This window comes from Homarus americanus, unplaced genomic scaffold, assembly GCF_018991925.1.
Source record: "Homarus americanus isolate GMGI-L3 unplaced genomic scaffold, GMGI_Hamer_2.0 scaffold367, whole genome shotgun sequence".
NCBI classification, from domain to species: domain Eukaryota; kingdom Metazoa; phylum Arthropoda; class Malacostraca; order Decapoda; family Nephropidae; genus Homarus; species Homarus americanus.
The window spans coordinates 7289014-7309486 of record NW_024743709.1 but is presented as its reverse complement, the minus strand read 5'-3'; the positions used below and the strand labels follow the sequence as shown (position 1 = coordinate 7309486).

General features: G+C 42.1%; 1 protein-coding gene across 1 annotated transcript in view; it reads left to right on the top strand.

Moving 5' to 3' along the window:
- Positions 1 to 20473, top strand: part of LOC121877242 — an 83902-nt gene that overhangs the window by 6063 nt on the left and 57366 nt on the right. The window contains exons 2-4 of the mRNA XM_042382888.1: positions 5334 to 5468; positions 12930 to 13110; positions 16934 to 17062. Of these exons, the coding sequence (XP_042238822.1) occupies positions 5334 to 5468; positions 12930 to 13110; positions 16934 to 17062 (445 nt within the window). The remainder of the gene's footprint in view (positions 1 to 5333; positions 5469 to 12929; positions 13111 to 16933; positions 17063 to 20473) is intronic.

Sequence of the window (20473 nt, the reverse complement as noted above, 5' to 3'; positions counted from 1 at the left end):
GGCTGGGCTGGATCTATAAAATTTTCAGAGTGATTAATCATGTGGAGTTCGTAACCATGATCACATAATTTTTTATATGCAGCCCAAGAATCACTGAATCGCTGTATATAATAGAACCAGGCCAGATAAATTTCAAAATGAGGCACTAAATTTTCCTGGTCACGCTTCTCATGTAGCGGCTCGACCAACGGAATCACAAACTTAATTTTTGAGACTTTCGATCCCCCAAAGATCCACACTCGGCTTAAGATGCGTCCGCATTCGTATTTCCTTCGAACAATTAAGAGTCTCGTCAATTTTAACAGCAATTCCAGGCCCTCCAATAGGTTGTTGATTTTCAAACCAGAATTGCATTACTTCACTACAGTAACTCCACCAGTCTACAGATGTATGAGTTGACAGTTTCATCCCTCAATTACAGTCTTGTGGTCTCAAAGGCGAGACAACCAATGATTTATAAATAAAAGTAACTTCCATGACTGAAAATGGCACCTTTCTAGAAATGTTCCCTTAAAATCACTGACAGTGTACGTACACCTACGTCTCTTCTTTGTCTTTGGGATAAGGGACAAGTTAGGACAACACCATATGTTGTTTTTTTCGATATTTACATGCAGTATTGCATTTAGGACACTTTACTGATGATGAAAGAACACCATGCGATCGAAAAAATTTTATAGTTTCCTCGTTTTTTTCACAAAAACTCGCAATAAGCTCCATATAATTCAAGCGACACCCATCACAGACTTCCATGGTCAGAACTGAATTTGAATTTCGAAATATGAGACCCAAAATAAAAATAGAATATGATTGGGCCAAAAATACCACGAATTAAACCCAAAATCATTTTAATTGTTGCAAAAAAAAAGCGCTTTTGATTGGTCGTGTGACGTGTACGGGAATGCATGCTCGTGATGACTTATGCAGGAGACACGCAGTGTGAGAGGTGACGTAGGCAATAATGGCGGAAGATTAATGGAAGAAAATAAAGAAATTTTAGGGTATTTTTGCGTTTACACATTACAGTACTACCCTAATATATTATCATATTCTAATGAGACGTCTAATTATAAGATCATTTTCATCTATTACATTACCGTCACAAATGTATAATAACGGAGATAGCATATCCAAAATTTGGTAAATTTGCATAAACGCATCCCACTGTTAGAAAGTCAAAAATATATTTTTCTAGTGTATTTATGTGTGTTTAGACCGATTATGACCTTCATTTCAGTCGCAAATTGGCTGGGTGTTTTTTATAGATTTTTTTTTCGTGGGACGTTTTCCGAAAAATAGAATGGCTAAGCAAATACAAAATACACCAAAAAACATGAACCAAACTTAACCTAACCTAACTGACTCTCACCATATAATGGAATCACCTATTTCTTACCTTATTGCCGTCTCTTCTTTGTCTTTGGGATAAGGGACGAGTTAGGACAACGCCACATATGTTGGTTTTTGCGATATGTACATTCAGTCTAGCACTTATGACACTTTACTGGGGTCGGGAGAACACCATGCGATCGAAAAAATGCTAGAGTGTCTTCGGTTTTTTTTTCCAAAAACTCGCAATCAGCTCCATATAATTTAAGTGACACCCATCAAAGACTTCCATGGTCGGAAATGAATATGAATTTGGAAATATGAGATCCAAAATAAAATTCGATTTTCATTGTGCTAAAAATACCGCAAATTTAACCAAAAATTATTTTAATTGGGTGCAAAAAAAAAAGAACTTGTGATCGGCCGTGTGACGTGTACGGGAACGCATGAGCGTGATGATTTATGAAGGAGACACGCAGTGTGGGAGGTGAGGTAGGCGATAATGACGGCAGATTAATGGAAGAAAATAGAAAATTTTTTGGATATGCTGTCTCCGTTATTATACATTTGCGACGGTAATGTAATTCCTGCAGATGAAAATTATCTTATAATTAGACGTCTTATTCGAATATGATAATAGATTAGTGGTAGGAATGTGGAGGTGTGAAAATGCAATAATACACCACACATTTCTAGGCATAAATTTCTGTACCCACCATGTTGCCAGAGTAACTTTTCTCGTCTTCTCCTCCTATTTTTGACATGACAACCAATGATCTTCAAGTATCGTGTCATGTGACTTGGCTGGCCAATCATTTTGAAGGCTCATGATGGCGTGTGAAAAATGCTCTCTTTTATCTAGCTGTTATTCAGCGAGTGGTAAAGGTGTAGAAGAGGGTGACCACCAGAAGGAATTGTCCGAATTGGTAGAAATATTTTCGACACACTAATATGATATTAAGCAAAAATGGAAATGACAGTGCATAGAACCTAATAGAACCTGACCTAACATACCTAACCTCTGGGTTTGTTAGGTCAGGTTCTATTAGGTTTTATGCATTATCCTGTTAATTAGTGTTAAACAACATCAGCAACGATGAGGAGGAGTACGTGGATGCGTTCACCATCATTTAGGACATGTCTCTTAAGAACATAAGAATGGAGGAAACTGCGGCGGGCCCATTGGCCCATACTGGGCAGTCCTATTTACATTCAACCCCAATTGTTCATATATCCATCCAACCTATGTCCATTCACCCACTACTCTATTTCCAAACCAATATTTACCTATCTCGCGCCTAAACTTAAATTTGTCTGATTTAAAACTATTGCTATGAGTTCTTTTCTAGTTGGATAGTTTGAGTACCTTTGTTTAGCCCTGACTTCCCTTTATATACCTCGATCATATCGCCCCTCACTCTACGTCTCTCGAGGTAGTGCAAATTAAGATGCTTTAACCTGTCTGCACTCAAGGTTCTTAATGCCTGGGATTAGTCTTGTTATTCTCCTCTGAATTTTTTCAAGGGATTCTATATCCATTCTGTAGTAAGGTGACCAGAAATGAACTGCGTAATCCAAGTGAGGTCTCTCTCTCAGATAACCTACAGCCAACAAGTGAGCTGTAGGGATTCAGTGAGGTAAAGAACAAAAATGGCGACGGGAAGAGAATTGAGAAGCAGGATGGAGTAAATAAAAAGATTGTCAGGTTCTATTAGGTTCTATGTATGGTCATTTCCATTTCTGTTTTATATAATTTCATTTTCATTATACTGTGCAGTATAACAAAATAAATACAAAATAATGCATAGAACCTAATAAAACCTGACCTAACATACCCAACCTATGGGTATGTAAGGTCAGGTTCTATTAGGTTCTATGCATTGTCGTTCCCATTTTTGTGTTTAATATCATGATACCCGTATTAGTGTGCAGATAAAATTCAACCAATTTGGACAATTCCTTCTGGTGGTCACCCTCTTCTACACCTTTACCCTGCACCTCTCTCCTTATCCCCTGCACACCTCTCCTTGTCCCCTGCACCCCTCTCCTTGTCCCCTGCACACCTCTCCTTGTCCCCTGCACACCTCTCCTTGTCCCCTGCACACCCCCTTGTCCCCTGCACCCTCTCCTTGTCCCCTGCACACCTCTCCTTGTCCCCTGCACACTCTCCTGTCCCCTGCACACCTCCTTGTCCCCTGCACACCCCTCCTTGTCCCCTGCACACCCCCTCCTTGTCCCCTGCACACCTTGTCCCCTGCACACCCTCCTTGTCCCCTGCACACCTCTGTCCTGCACACTCCTCCTTGTCCCTGCACACCTTGTCCCCTGCACACCTGCACACCTGTCCCCTGCACCTCTCCTTGTCCCCTGCACCTCTCCTTGTCCCCTGTCCCCTGCACTCCTTGTCCCTGCACCCCTGTCCCCCTGCACCTCTCCTTGTCCCCTGTCCCCTGCACACCTTGTCCCCTGCACACCTCTCCTTGTCCCCTCTCTCCTTGTCCCCTGCACCTCTCCTTGTCCCCTGCACACCTCTCCTTGTCCCCTCTCCTTGTCCCCTGCACACCTCTCCTTGTCCCCTGCACCTCTCCTTGTCCCCTGCACCTCTCCTTGTCCCTGCCCTCCTTGTCCCTGCACCCCTCTCCTTGTCCCTCCCCCTGTCCCCACCCCTCTCCTTGTCCCCTGCACCCTCTCCTTGTCCCCCTGCACCCCCTCCTTGTCCCCTGCACCCCTCTCCTTGTCCCCTGCACCCCTCTCCTTGTCCCCTGCACCCCCTCTCCTTGTCCCCCTCTCTCCTGTCCCCTGCCCCCTCTCCTTGTCCCCTGCCCCCCTGTCCCCTGCACCCTCCCCTCCTCCTTGTCCCCTGCACCCCTCTCCTTGTCCCCTGCACCCCTCTCCTTGTCCCCTGCACCCCTCTCCTGTCCCCTGCACCCCCCTCTCCTTGTCCCTGCACCCTCCTCCCTCCTGTCCCTACCTCTCCTTGTCCCCCTGTCCCCCTCTCCTTGTCCCCTGCACCTCTCCTTGTCCCCTGCACCCCTCCTCTCTCCTGTCCCCTGCACTCTCTCCCTCCTGTCCCCTCTCCTTGTGCACACCTCTCCTTGTCCCCTGCACACTCTCCTTGTCCCCTGCACACCTCTCCCTGTCCTTGTCCTCCTGTCCCCCTGCACATGTCCCCTGCACCCCTCCTTGTCCCCTGCACACTTCTCCTTGTCCCCTGCACCCTCCCCCTGCATCTCCTTGCACCTCTCCTGTCTCACCCTTGTCCCCTGCACTCCCCTCCTCCTGCCTCCCCTGTCCCCTGCACCTCCTCCCCTCCTTGTCCCCTGCACACCTCTCCTTGTCCCCTGCACACCTCCTTGTCCCTCCTTGTCCCCTCTCTCTCCTTATTCCTGCACCTCTCTCCTTGTCCCCCCCTGCACCTGTCTCCTTATCCCCTGCACCTGTCTCCTTATCCTGCTCCCTTATCCCCTGCACACCTCTCCTTATCCCCTGCACCTCTCTCCTTATCCCCTGCACACCTCTTCTTATCCCCTGCACCTCTCTCCTTCTCCCCTGCACACCTCTCCTTATCCGCTGCACCTCTCTACTTGATCCCAGCACTATTGTTACCCCCAGCTCTCTCCTGGATTCAAACTTTTAATATGTCGTTACAGTATAGTACTTCTGATCCTGTCTTTTTCCCAGACTCAGATTCCCTTGATTACTCTTCCTTCTTACCATAGTTCTTCTTAAACTTCCCACTAACTATTTCTTGATGCCAGTTGTGTACCACCCCCTCCCCCAGGCAGCCAGCATCCCAAAGTTGTTGCTGTTGTTTTTTGTTTTGTTTTATAGTTGACCCCAGTTTTTTTTTTTTTTTTTAAACTTCTTGAAGCTATGTGAAACCCCAGGTTTAATTTATTCAGGCTTCCACATGACCCATATCTCATTAAAGTCTACCTTCATATTTAACTTTTCTGTAAACTTCCTCTGACATGTTTTAACCTCTTACACATTTATCTTTGCAGGTGAAGAAGTGGGGCAGCGGGGAATACTGGGGCTTAGGGAATGAGCATGACCCTGTTTGGCTGCTGACGGAGAAGCAGAAGAAGATTCAGAATGACCTCATAGAAGTCTGCAGGGTTAAGATCAGACCCAATGCGGTAGGTTGACTTGACGGACTTCTCAAAAATCTTGTTTAATGTAACATGAAGAAATTCTTTTAGGCTCAGAAATTATAATACTGTATATAATGTACAGTACTGTACTGTACTGTATAATTATCTACTGTACTGTTCAATTCATTATAAACCAGATCTACTAAATTTGAACCTTTGTGTTTATATATCTAACTTACCAGTGTTCACCATTCATTGTGTACAGTTTAGATTTTACACTATTACTGTACAGTATTAGATTTTATACTATTTTATGAGGCTACTTTGGCCGAGTGGATATAGTGTTTATAGTGAGTTTTGTCAGACCAAACCAAGCCAGTAGAAAAACATACATACATATCAGTAACTATGAAGGAATTGGTTATTGTTTGTAAAAGGTGAGGCTCCATTATTGCCTCAGGCTATTCTAGATACTACACATGAACCATGATCACTGTCTATATATGTCATCAGTTCTCTGGTATGGAAGCTTTGATCTTGGCGGGAGGTGTAATGATTGTTTATCAGACCAGAGCGTCCAGCCGAGGGAACAACAACACATATAGCAGTAACTAGATGAGCAGATGTACACTCACTTAAGTCGACCCACTCTACAGTAATTAAATGAGTTAAAGACCTGACCCAACAAAGGTCATGGTCACGAAGGAAAATGGAGTTCTCGCCACCTTGTGATGTGAGAACATGCGACATGATCTTGTTAATTCAAGAAACTGCCCTCCAGCTAGGAAGCCGACACCTGACCAAACACACCGGCCAGACACACCCAGGGTGGTAATAATTAGGAAGCATTACCGACCAGCATACCACAATAAGCGACATGACCCTGTGACCTACCAAGCACTCCGCACCTGATCAAACACCTGTTCAGACTCGCCCAGATTAGTGATAATTAGGAGACGACATCTACCAGCCCGAGACCTCCAATAAAAGAGGCCTACAGCTCATTCCAGGGGTCAGACAGACAGGGAGAAACAGAACCCAGAGCCAGACGGAGTCACACTCGTCACAAGTCGAGGTCGGGAGGGGGACTAAACTTCCCAGCACTGAATCCCCAGCTGGCAGAGTCTCCCACAGGAGATAGTCCAGTGCCCGCCGGGATCACTTGCCCCAGCAGTACCAGGCCCTGCAGTTGGAGTCCCCAGCTGCTGGTCCTCCCTCAAGTCACATGTGAGTTCTTGTCAGTGCGATCCATAGGACGAGTTACTTACAGTGGGAAGTGCATCCATTTCCTGTTTATGTCCGGGAGTCACTATCTGGTAGCGTCAATACAAAATAATGATCTATTAATGTGTCCATGCCACTCGGTTCACTAATAAATAGCTGTACTTAGAATTGTTTTTTAGCAGATTCCCCCTAAGAGCGTATACCAAGTTAAATAACTATTTGCCCACGCTACCAACTTTCTTCACTTTACAACCCTCCTATAAATTCTTCCTGTACTTTCTACCTGAGATCCCACTCATTACATTCCTGTCTCCCTAAGGCTCACTAGTTTGATCCTGGAGAATTCCTAGTCCACCCAGCTTTAAATGGGTACCTTTTGCAGTTTAAGAAGTGAAGGAAGTCATGTGAAGTGTCACTTAAAAGCGGTGTTTAAACTTCAAATGCATCAATTAAATTGGTCACAAATACTCAGATTGCCATACCAAATTTTTGTTAAGTCAGCATTAAAGACATAAGGAATGAATTACCCATGGCCGTTAAACTTTAGGACTGGAGGCTTTAACAGGTTCTGATCAACAATTACTGTAATGACTTTCTTTAATACAAAAATGACTGCAGTTTTGAATGGATATCATGTACTTCACAACAGGCAAAAACTGTTATCATAGATTTGACTGGGGCATTCCCATACATCAACCAAGTACAAATTTAACTACACTTAAATTTATTTGAAGCTTTCAACATATAACACACTGAATATTGAATGCTTCAGCTACTGGTATGTATAGAGTATATCACTTATTGCTACTCATACATGTTGCATCATAATTTTAGAGTTACGATACACGGAAAGATTACTAGAATATATAGAAAATGGACCGTACCTTTCACTACAGAAAAAATCTCTCTAGGGGTAACTAGTTCGTTTCACACGTTTTATAGACGACGGAGCATAATAGGAATAAGTATGGGTGTGAAAATATTATCAGTCCAACTGTGTCCATGACATACACACTATGCTGGTCAGGCTCACTGGCCTATAATTATTTGTGGAGTGGCTATCTCTCTGAGTATAGGGCTCACATAAGCCATTTTTCAGTTGCTGGGAATATTTTGCTCATCCAGGCATCTGCAGAACCAGATTTTAAGGGCTCAGCAAGCTCATTTTACAACTCTCTTAGCTTTCAAGGATGCATGCTGTAAGGGCCTGGGCTCTTATGAACTTTTAACTTTGACAATTTGTTTCTAATACTCTGAGAACATAATGTGAGTCAGTGCTGTGTCAAACCATTTTTTCTGAAATGCGAGTTTGTTTGCATCCTTTTTTGTGAACATCGAGGAAAAGAATTTGTTTAACGTTAACACTTTGTCCTGATTCGAGTCTGCGTAAGTACCATGTTTTTCAGATGGTCTCACACTTGACTGTATCAACCTCATGCCCCCCAAGGGAGGCACACCCCCTCAGTTTGAGTACCAATGACCTAGACCAATGGATTTGATGATCCTTATTTCACATTGCAACCATCATTTACATTTCCTATCCTGTCATTACTAACCTTAAACATAGATGTTGAACAAATATTCTCAAATGTCAAACTCGTTAACATGAAGACCAGAAACAAACTCGACTTGTACCATAGCATCAGTACCTCCCCGTAATTATTATATTGCATCTGAAATGGTACAGAGCAAAGGAGACTGGGCAAAAATCATAATGTGAATTTGTAGTGTTACATACAGTACAGTCAACCCTCACTTTACGCGGTTAATGTAACCCGCAGGGTCCCGCGGAAAGTGAGGAACGCGTAAAGTGAATAACATAACATATGGGCTTAATTGAAATAGAGTCCGGGCTGACCCCCAAACTCCACTTTTTGACGACACACAACTATGTTGTAGTAAAAATTTTATCTTAACTTTATGATGGTACGAAAAAACAAGTAATATACAGTAGAAGAGGTTAGGTTAGGAAAAATAAAGGTTAACATAGGAAAAATAAAGGTTAGGTTAGGAAAACTAAAAGTTATGTGGAACACTTATGTTAGTAGAAGAGATGGGTCGGCGTACGGGGATGGAGGCTGGTTCCGAGGCAGAGGGCAGGCTACTGGCCCTCAGGTGAATCACCATTACTAGGTGCATCACCATCACTGTCACTTATAGTTGTCTGGGCTTCCCTGACAAATCCCTCAAAGTCATCTTCACTGTCACTATCACTGGCTTGGGCTGGCTGTGGTGGGTTGCGGGCGAAGAAATCTGTTATGCTTTGCTGACGGCTGGTGTTGATGTTGTCGTGATACACCTTGATGTAGGCTCCATAGTCTGCAACAGCTGGGTAGTGAAGATTTCATACCTGTTTGCGTCAGGGTCATCGGAAAGGAGGAGCTTGGCTTTCTCGATACACTCGATGGCACCCCTAACATTACTATGGGATAAGTGTTGTTCTTCTTGGGATGACGCACCACCTGCCTCTTCACTGACGTCGTCATCATCATCTACCATCTCCTTGGTAGTCACATCAGGTTCCATTATCACCTCCAGGATGTCGTCGTTGGTGGTCTCGGAGAAGCCTGGAACTGTAACAGTCTGCGCAGCTTCTCTGGCAAGGTCCACTGCTACTGCAACAGTCTGAACCTCACCAGTCACAGATTGACTCCTCCTCTCACCTGGTATTCCATGCAACACATGTCTCCATGCGTGACGAATTGTAGCAATAGATAGCTGATCCCATGACTCCACCAAGAAGTCCACAGCTTTCTTGATGTTAAATACTCTCCAGAATTGTTTGAACAGTATTTTTTGCTGTGCCAACTGTTGATCCTCATCTTCTTCGCTCTTGCTATCGGTGGTGGTGTCACTCAGGTTACGCAACTCTTCCCTGGTGTTGGTGTAGTCGTTCAGGAGTTTTAATTTTTTCGTAGAGAATGCAGCTTTTACATTACAGATTAACTCTTGGTCCATGGGCTGTAATATAGACGTAGTGTTAGGAGGAAGGAAGACCACTTTTACGTTGGGGTGACGATCTAACAGTAGGGGCGAGTGTCCTGGTGCATTGTCCAGCAGCAACAAAATCTTGAATGGCACATTCTGTCGCTCACAGAATTTCTTTACATCGGGAACAAAACAGTCATCAAACCAGGAGAGGGACAGTGTAGAGAACATCCACGCCTTACGTGCGGTCAGCCAGTGGACATTTAGCTTGCTCATGTCCATGGTTTTGTAGGCGTGCGGCTTGCGTGCTGTGTGGATCACCGATAACTTGAGCTTACTGGTACCTGAGGCATTGGTGGTAAACAGGACGGTGATGCGTTCCTTCTACATCTTCCGGCCCCGAATCTTGCTGGCATTCTTTACAACGAAGGACTTGGAAGGTAGCTTTTTCCAGAAAAGACCAGATTCGTCCATGTTAAACACCTGGTCGTCGTATGTACTGTCCTTCCTCCATAATCTCATGTAAAAACGGAGGAAATTCCCTTGCCGCAGCACTGTCAGCATCTTCACCACCAATGTTTATATTGGTGATCTTGTTCCGGATCTTAAACCTCTGTAACCACCCAGAGGAAGCATTAAAGGGTTTGGACTCTGTAATTCCCCTCTTTCGTGCCACTGCGATGTACAGTTCACGTGAGTACTCCTTAACAGAGCGCGTGTCGACCGCCATGTTCCATCGCGCCTGACGCACCAAGTACCTCACAAGTAATTTTTCTGTCTTGAGAAGCACCTGGTTGTGAAAATACTTGATCATAGAAGCACCTGTAGACTTTGTGATCTTCATGTGCTCCTTTATCTTGGCTGCATCCTTCTTTATTGTTCGAATCGTAGATTCATTCACACCATGCTGGCGCGCCAAATCAACCTGCCTTGTTCCTTTCTCCAACTCTTGGATGATGGTATACTTCACCTCGTAGCTTAAGGAACGTCGTGTCTTCTTTGGCTTAGTGCCGCTGGGTCCAGGTAAGGAAAGGTTTCTCTCTGGGGGTGGTGGTCCGGCGGAAGCCATTTTAGAGAACAATGGATGCACGTTTACACTGTCTGGCGTGGAGGGATGAAACTGGCGCGGCTAGGTCAAGGATCGTCTTTCCTCCCTCCCTCCCCCAGGTGGACACGTCATAATACTTTAAGCCAATTACAGCTAGCAGCAGAGGGGGGTAGGGATGCATTGCCAATCACAGTCCGATACGTCATATGACGTCAGTGATAACGCAACAAAGACACACACTGCGCAACCTTACCGCGCAGCTTGCCCAAGCGGAGGGAGGAGGAGGGAGAGGCGAGAGCACAGGCAGGCAGGCGGGTGGGGCGAATCTAAAAATAGCGTCGCGCCGGACACTCTCCGCGTAATGGGGTTCACGCACCGCGTAATGTGAGCATGTTAGGTTCTGGCAAGGCACCGCGTTAACGTGCAAACGCGGAATGTGGGACCGCGTAAAGTGAGGGTTGACTGTATATTACATGTGATTTCAGGAGCAGTAAGAATGTAAATACAGTACTGTTAGTTAGGCTTGGAGATTGCTGGCCACTTTGCCTTTAGGCTATTTCGGCCGGACGGACAGTACTGTATTTCATTTGTGTATTTATATGCAAACTTGCTGTGAATTGTAGAATTGGTTAAGCAGAGTTTTGTTTCAACTTCACTGGTCTCCATGTCTTGTAAAATAATTTACGTTTCCCCAGAAATTTTACATTTTTCTCGAACATGAAGTGACAGTTTAAAACAAAAAAATTTAGGAGGGTGTTTGCGGAACAGATGACAACATTGCTATACATGATACTGGTGCCAACTCTCTCTTCCATTTTCTTGGCTGCCTTCCTTATTCGTGCTAGTGCCAATTTAGCCAGCGGGGTGGACATAGAGTACCGGATGAAGAATCTTTTCAAAATAAGACGACTCCAGGCAGGAACAAAGGTGTCGGCAGATTCCATTACTGAACTTCAGTAAGCAGACGACTTCATCCTTGTCATTCACACTGAACGCGACCTACAGATCCTGAACACCTATGCAGATGCGTATGCATACTTCGGCTTAAAGGTGAATGTGTGTAAGACTCGGATTCTCTTGCAGCCTGCCCCTGGTTCAGCCTCACCTCCACCATCCATCCAGCTTAATGGTACTACCCTCTCTAATATTACCCACTTTCAGTATCTGGGCTCCCACCTGTCCACCACCGCAGACATCGATAAAGAGATTCAACATCAGATCAGATGTGCATCTCAAGCCTTTGGCAGACTCCGTACCCGTGTCTTCAGCTGTAGGGAGCTGAAATTATCTACAAAGTTGCACGTATATCAAACAGTGGTCCTCCCCACCCTGCCATATGGCAGTGAGACGGGTTACATACAGGGGGCACCTCAATGCACTTGAAAACTTTCACCAACGTAGTCTACGTTCCATCCTCCGAGAACAAATGCCATTAATCTCGCTGACATCAACTGGCCATGTTACCCGCATGAATGACAGTAGACTGCCAAAGCAGCTACTTTGCAGTCATCTAACACATAGTAAACGTAACGCTGGCGGGCAACTGAAAAGGTATAAGTATAGTTTTAAGACAAACCTGAAAACTCCCAAATCAGCCCCCTCACCTGGAAGACAATTACTCCACACCGTAATGCTTGGAGGAGCACCACACAAGGTGTCAATACTTTCGAATTAGCCCGACTGCAAACCGAGGCAGACAAGCGCCGGAAAGACGCTGCCGCCACCCTTCCCTCGCTAGGTGGAGCCATGCACATGTGTAACATCTGTGAATGACTCTCCCGGTCCCGTTTCGGCCTCTTTAGTCACCTTAAAACTCGCCAACTTTGGTAACATCTTTAATAACTCATATCATTGTATCATAGCTAGATGATCGTCATACTCGATTCCGAGTGACAACAAAGTAGTAGTAGTACATGATACTTGTCAACGGTGTGTAACAGAGAAATGACCTAACATCCCAGGTGACAAGCAAGCCAACCAGTGGCAAAGAGGTTAAGTATAATTTGGTGTTCAAGTTCTTCAAACCAAGTGTTTTGGTTGCCAAAGAGCAAAAAAATTATTTTTTTATATACTGTATTAAATTTAATTTATGGACATACTGGTAGCTTATAGATTGCATGTTGTTGTTCATTTAACAAGTTGGTAAATATTTGTGAAATACAGGTGCATGAATAAAATGACCCAGCAAAATTAAATATAGTACCTAAATATTACAATGAATGTGACAGTAAAGGTAACTATTAATTGTTATGTTGTAAGCAACATGTTAAAGTACATTAATACTGTAACTTGTTTCTTTGTAACAGGCTCAGTGTGATCGAGAATATCAGTATCCTAGAAAGTCCTTGGATGCTTTAGCTGAGCTTGGACTCCTTGGTCTCATTGTGCCTGAGGAGTTGGGAGGTTTAGGGGAGAACCATGTGTGCGTTGCCATGGTGTGTGAGACTATTGCCCGCTATGGCTGCCCTTCTACTGCGATGGTTTTTAGTGAGTATTATTATAGGACAGACATCACCACCTGTTAGTAGTAACACTTGATATGACATTGTATTGCAAGTACAGTTTTATATTACAGTTACAAGACAATATATCTATTCCCACCACTTTATTGTGATTTGATATTTGGCATGTTTACATATACAGTGGTCCCTCGATTAATGAACGGTCCAATTAACGAAATTTCGGATAACGAATTAGCTTCCATAAGGATTTTCAATTCCATTAATGAACAAAACTTCGATTAACGAAAGCCTTACGAGAAACACGCTTTGTTGTACGCATCAGCTGATCGGTTAGTCCGCCAATACAGTAATTGGTTCTATGTTTACATTCGTTTCCAGTGGAGTAAATATCAAGAAAGTTGTGCTCCTGAATATTTTTGCATTTTTTATATTATAATTATGGTTCATTCTAATTTAGTTAACATATTGATAATACATACAGTACGGGGAACAGTTTTTGTGTGCCCATCAGCTGATCGAATCACCCACCAACGCTTCTCGGTTTAACTTTGTTTACAGTGGAGTGAATATAGTTTGTTGGTCTCTTGAATATTTTTTTCAATTTTACATTGAACTTAGGTACTGGTTATTCTGAAATTTAGTTAACATATTGATAATATACAGTGCAGAAATTATAATGAAACATGAAGAAGGCTTTAGAACCAATGCACTCTGTGAAGAATATGGCATGTCATCATCGACTGCCTCTACAGTCAGCTGTTTGATATGTAAACAAAGCTGCCTGGAATACAACATACACACCTCAAAGTAAGTTAAAATATAGTATTCTATTGTTTTTTATTTATTATTATACAGTATACTGTACAGTACTGTGTTTAGTTTATATTTAATGGTTTGTTAATTCTATTACCGGTATACAGTACTTTGTATGTACTTTTTCTGTGAGTTGGAACCAATTACTCATTATCCCATTGAAATAGTATATTCAGTTAACAAAATTTTCGGTTAACGAACGACTCTTTGGAACCAATTGTGTTCGTTAACCGAGGGACCTCTGTAATTGTATGTTCCCACCATTTTGTGGTGACTCAGAATATGAGTGTATCCTTTATCTTTTATCCTCTTCGCCAATGATCGGCTTGTTAGGCGCTTGGGCAATCGGTCACGTCTCTGATTACTTATCCTTTTCATTTATCTTCTTCACTAAAAGATCGGCTCGCTAGCCGCCCGAGCGATCGGTCACGTCTCTCACGCACTGTTGGCAAATACTGGGCATGCACCAGCTCCTGAATGTACCTGAACCCGCTCCAGTGTTGGTCAAGCCTTGTCTTGAAAGAGCTCACACTCGGTGCCATCACAACACTCTCTGGTAGATTGTTCCAAGAGTTTACAACCCTCACTCCGAAAAAGTTTGCCCTCGCGGTTTTCTGGGCTTGCGGCTTCTTCATTCTTGAGCTGTGACCCCTTGTGGGGCGAGTGTCCGCCAGCTCCAAGTACGGACACTCAACTGAGTAGTTCCCCCTGAGATGCTTATACACCTCAACTAGGTCCCCCCTTGCCTGTCTGTAGTACTGTATAAGCTAGGCAAGTTCAGGTGCTCCAATTTCTCAGGGTAGCTGAGGTGCCAAAGTGCAGGCACCAGTCTGGTGGCCCTCCTTTGAACATTTTCAACCAACTGACAGTCCCTAGCATATCTCGGGGACCAGATGGGGAAGCACTTCACTCCTGAAGATTGTTACGAGGGACGGACCATCTAGATGTCTGAACCACCCTCTTATAAGACCCAATAATTTATTTGCCTGATTTACCTTCTTCTCGCAATGGCCCGAGAACTTCAGCTCATTGTCAACATACTCACCTAGGTCCTTCTCACACACAGTCTCAACTAGTGCAGTTTCTTCATCCCGTTGGGACATATGATACGCCTCCTTACCGTTGGTACGCCCCAGGTGCATCCTCTTACACTTCGTGACATTGAATCTCAGCAGCCATTTCTTTGACCATTCCTGGAGCCCACACAGGTCCTTCTGCAGTTCTTCACAGTCCGCTTGGTTCTTAATTTCCCAAAATAACTTGGCGTCATCGGCAAACATTTGTATGGAGGAGTGTACAACGTCAGGTATGTCATTTATGAAACAAACAAACAACAGCAGGCCCAATACACTGCCCTGCGGTACCCCACTTGTGACAGGTACAGTTGACGATTCCATGCCATTAGTCACCACACACTGCTTACAGTCATGTAGAAAGTCTTCTATCTACGCTAGGACATTTCCCCGAATTCCGTACCCTTCCAGTTTGATTTTCAGCCTTTCGTGGGGTACACTGTCGAAAGCCTTGGCAAAATCTAGGTAAATATTGTCGATATTACCACCCCATTCCAAAATATGGGTCCAAATATCCAATACCTTGAGCAATTGTGTTAAGCAGGAGATCACTGTACTGTATTGGCGGACTAGCCGATCAGCTGATGCGCACAACAAAGCGTGTTTCTCGTAAGGCTGTCGTTAATTGAAGTTTTGTTTGATAATGGGACTGAAAATCCTTATGGGAGCTAATTCGTTAACCGAAATTCCGTTAATTGAACCGTTCATTAATCGAAGGACCACTGTACTGGAGAGAATGTGCTCGAGTTCCAATATAAACTACTATTGCAAAAAAAACTATATATATACAGTATATATATTCTCAGCACCCGCTATGCAGTGGGAGTAGTAGCCATGTTGTTTATCTTCCTGTCATCAGGGGAACAGAGATGGCTTGATTTCTGATATTTCTATCTTGATCTTCATACTTATGACATGCCTGCGTGCCAACTATTGTTGTTACTTAGTAGGAGACATTTGGTTGCTCCACAATCAGAGATGAATGAGTTTGCCCATTGGAGTGAGCCATCTTCTTGAAGTATAGAATCCTTGGCTTCACTCAGACTTTTTGCAAGCAAGAATAACCACTGGCCAAGTACTGTACTAACCCAAAGAAGTAATCAAATTGATTCGTGTGATATGGTGCCCTCTGAATACAGACCTTAATTTCATTATCTTTACAGTTGTCAAGAACCAGGTCCAGATTTCTTTCATGGTGTCATAGTTACTGATGATATTCTGTAGACCTGTGTGTACAGTATAGTCCATCTGGTGGAACAAAGTCTTCAGCCTAAATACTTCTTTTCATTTGTTGACATGACATTTATAGCTTCTTAGGGTTAGGTTAGTATGGTTCATAGTTATTTGTGAAAGATTAACATTTTAGGTTTAGATTTGGCCGGGAATGTTCTAGGTCTGTGAGTCGTGAACTGAACAGATGATGCAAGCTAGGTGACAAAGTGGTTGCGAGATACCCAATACTGTACATAAATGTACTACAGTATATTATGTTGTGTGAAATAAGTATGATTATTATTGTTATTGGTGCTGGTGTTATTATTATTATTACACTATTGTTGTTATAGTACTTGATATTAGTATTATGATTAGTACAAATTATGATCAGTGTACCAGAGTTAATGTTCCTTAGATTTCTTGGAGTTTTCTATTTCCCGAGAATCAGGAATATTTATTAAAAGTGGAAAAATCTGAAACTATTGTTCATGATTTTTTTTTTCAGTAGTCAGCTAAGCAATAGCAATAGGGCTAAGCAATAGGTAGATTTCGTTTATAGGAGACAGCTTCACATATAGAATGCAGGCTGATTTTTTTTGCCATGTTTTCAGAAAAAAAGTGCTTCTTATATGCCATAAAATACGGTGTTTTACTGTACATTGGTACAATACACAAAGAAGTGTGTGTTATGTTTTGCGGTGTCTCAATATAACAACTCTGTACATTAATTTTCTTTTACTTCATTAGCCATGCATATAGGAGCTGTTTCTACTCTGCTCTTCCGTCACCATAACAACCCCAAAATTAAGGACATTCTATCACGCCTGGATAAGGAGAAGCTTGTTGGTACTCTCTGCTACTCAGATCCTGCTACTGGTAAGTTTCTCTCATTTTCTAAATTAGTAAATTAACTTTGTGGTCTTTCCTTTGCACTTGGTAATTTTTTTTTTTTTGTCAATCCATCATTCATATCGACAGATAGATGCAGATGTGAAATGTTTACCATAAATTTAAAACTAACATTAATTCCCATGCATTATGTGAACACACACTGAAAAAAATATATATCAAATGCAATTACTCTTGGTTTCTCCATCGATTGGAATAAATTCTGGACTCGCTAAATGAGAATCAGGATCATTATCACTGATCTACACATTGCTTAAAAAAAAGGCCCCTTCAATTTTGCCTTTGATATCCATTCATCTTTTAAAAGCATTATGTCTCTCTCATGGACTCAGCCCTGAATAACTCTATACTGTCGAATCTTTTCACCTGCCCCATTAGAAACAGTGTATAATATTTTTCAGAAATTTATGCATGAACACATGTTCATCCATAGATAGATATTTAGTAAAATGATCATACAATTTACATTGATTCAGAGTGTACAGTACATTGCAAATATACAAGAACACCGTGAAAAGTGAGTAGGTTATGGTCTGTGAAGGACTTGTTCATAAGGTAGTTGTTTGGCACCTGAAAGCTGTTTTTCGACAGGTACAATGTAATTTTTGAGGTTTAGGTTTTGAACTGCCTCACAAAACCCCAATTTTGCTAAGGTTTAACCTATAGGTGTACAATAAAGATATGCCTACACCTGTGACTTTTGTCATGCTCTACCTATCATAAATCATTAAATTACAATTTTTTTGTGTTTTCAGCAAATTCATTATAAATATGCATTGCACTGTCACTAATTAGAACAACCTCTTCAAACAAATTTTTTCTGCAATCTCTAGGAAGTGTTAAATTCTGTTTATTCAGTACATATCACATTCCCATGCATAAATATAGCTTTATTAAACTTATTTTGTTGTTTAATAAGAAGTAAGAGAATAAAAGAAAAAAAATCATGCTTCTGTGTTCTGGCAGCCTGTTGTGATCAACTGTTTGTTATTGCCTAGCACTGTTAATATGTACAGTCGGCAAAAAATTATTCTGCGCCCCTGGGTGCAATGGCTCTCGCAACAAACACTGCGAGACTGATGCCATGTATTGATAAGGTTGGAATCTCTGATTGTATGATTCATTGTAAAACTAATGTGCTGTTATTCCTTATATCATGTGTAGTAACCACAGAGAAATTATCAGGAATACATATAAAACCCATAGCACTTAAACCAGATAATGTAATAGAATTATATACTGTAGTACTATGCATACGGTAGGAATGGCAGGCACTCTAGAAACTGAGGTGCTGTATAGGAATTTCACATACTATGAGATACAACGAAATTGTGTGAATACTCATGTTTATAACCACTATCCGAGAAAGTGATGAGAAGTGGTTTAATACAAGACCTCAACCAGAAAAAAAAACGAAACACTTGTAACGTAGGAAAGTTATACAATATTACGCACAGGTAACTGAGCTACTGGAAAGATGCGAGTTAAGAAACGAGCTGTAGCTCTTTAATATGTCACAATATATGATAAGAATAGGGGGGTTGATCAGGGGGGTAACTGGTAGTAAAATTCACAAAGCAAAAACATTGTCAGTGTTATTTAACACAGTGTAGCAAAGAATTTCGCCAGAGGAAAAATGATCGTTTAAAAGAATGTAATGAATCTGTTAGAAACGGGGCAGTTTCGATCTGCAAAGGGCAGACCATCAGAGCATGCAGTAGGAGTTTTAATGGCAATTGGTATTGATATTAATTCTATCATTTTATAAATATAGTTATTTGATAACTGCTCTATTTGCATCTTGTAACTCATTGTGCATGCAGACACACTGAAACACCTTATGGTAAATACTATCTACGTACAGAGTAATTGGCAACTCAGGAAGCCAGGGCTTCCAACATCCGCTTTGACTCGTGGGTGTTTTCAGAATTCTTGGTCCGGTTTCATACTGTTGGAACCCGTGAAGGTGCAGAATAATATTTTGCTGACTACATACAGTATTTTCTAAATATAATTGTTGCTAACCTTTGTTTCCTTGGATTAATGTGTAACAATTTGACTTCCTAACTTGAAATGTTTAAATTTATGGTTAACAGTTACAAAAACAAAAGACAATTACCAAGAAAACATTATAAGAATTATATTACTTGTTTCAATGTGGTCCGGCATATACAGTACAGTACAAAGAAAAAGGTGAACTCCAAAAGGTACTGTGATATCCCCGTTAGCTGGAACAATTGAGGCAGAGCCACTCCGGGGATGAGAGATTTCCGGGTATCAAGATGCCTCAATCAAACCCGGAAAAATCCCACATCCCCGGAATGTTTCCGGGTGTTGGAAAAGTTATCTGAGAGTCTAAACCAGGGGTACTCAATTACTATATATGAAGGTCCAGGAATTTTTTGTATTCATGTGGTAAAAAATCATCATACATTCTACTCTTGTTGAAGGAGGAGAAATGATGAGCGAAAAGAAATAAACTAAATCTCTGTAGCACACAAAAAAATATTGCAATTGTAGAATGTACAGTCTGGTTCAAAAGTAATTATTCATCCCTCTTTGTTGAATAGGAAAGGGGGGATGGTTAGTTTTGACCCTGAGTGTACATGTAATTGTGACTGTGGGCCTTGAATTGAGTGATTAATCATCATTAGTGTGAAAAGTGACACTTCGTGCTTCTTGCCAATTCCCTGAATTTTGGTACAAATGATGTGATAGCTAGTCTAAGACAATGATGAAGGTGTTCATTGGTTATGCTGGAGTGGTATTTGTTCTACACTAAATTCGTGGCGGAGAAAGTCAAACACTGTGAGGATATGCAATGAGACTCTGAAGATGAGGGAACTAGCTTGAGACACCTTCTGTGTCCAGAATGTGACAGAATCACAGTTATCAAGGCCACATTTTCTTGGAGATCATTTAGTTCCATTTGGATTAATGCTGCACATACCCATTTAAATGTCTGTTTTCCTTCTGAAAGTTTGGAGATGTTTGTGACCAAGGAGTTCTGAGTGAAGAGCAGTAGCTGTCTTCCATGAGAGATATCATCAAAATGATCCTTCAAATCATTAGTAAGTTTCTTGATGAACTGAACATGCATATGGTTATGATATTTCCTTCCTTTGGTGTGCTCCAAAAGTTTGGGGAAGTGGAGAAGTACTCCCTGGAGATTGTGCTTCAAAAGTTCCAGTTTCTTTTGGGAAGCTCGAACAGTTGATATCAGATCACACACTGTTTCCTCCTTACAGTTTGACATTGTGAGCATTGAGATGAGATGTAATATCTGCTAAAAATGCCACAATTTCCATTTTCTTTTTAAATTGCAAAAACTCTTATAACTGGTTTGCCTTGGCACTCGTTTCATCTTTGATGAAATTT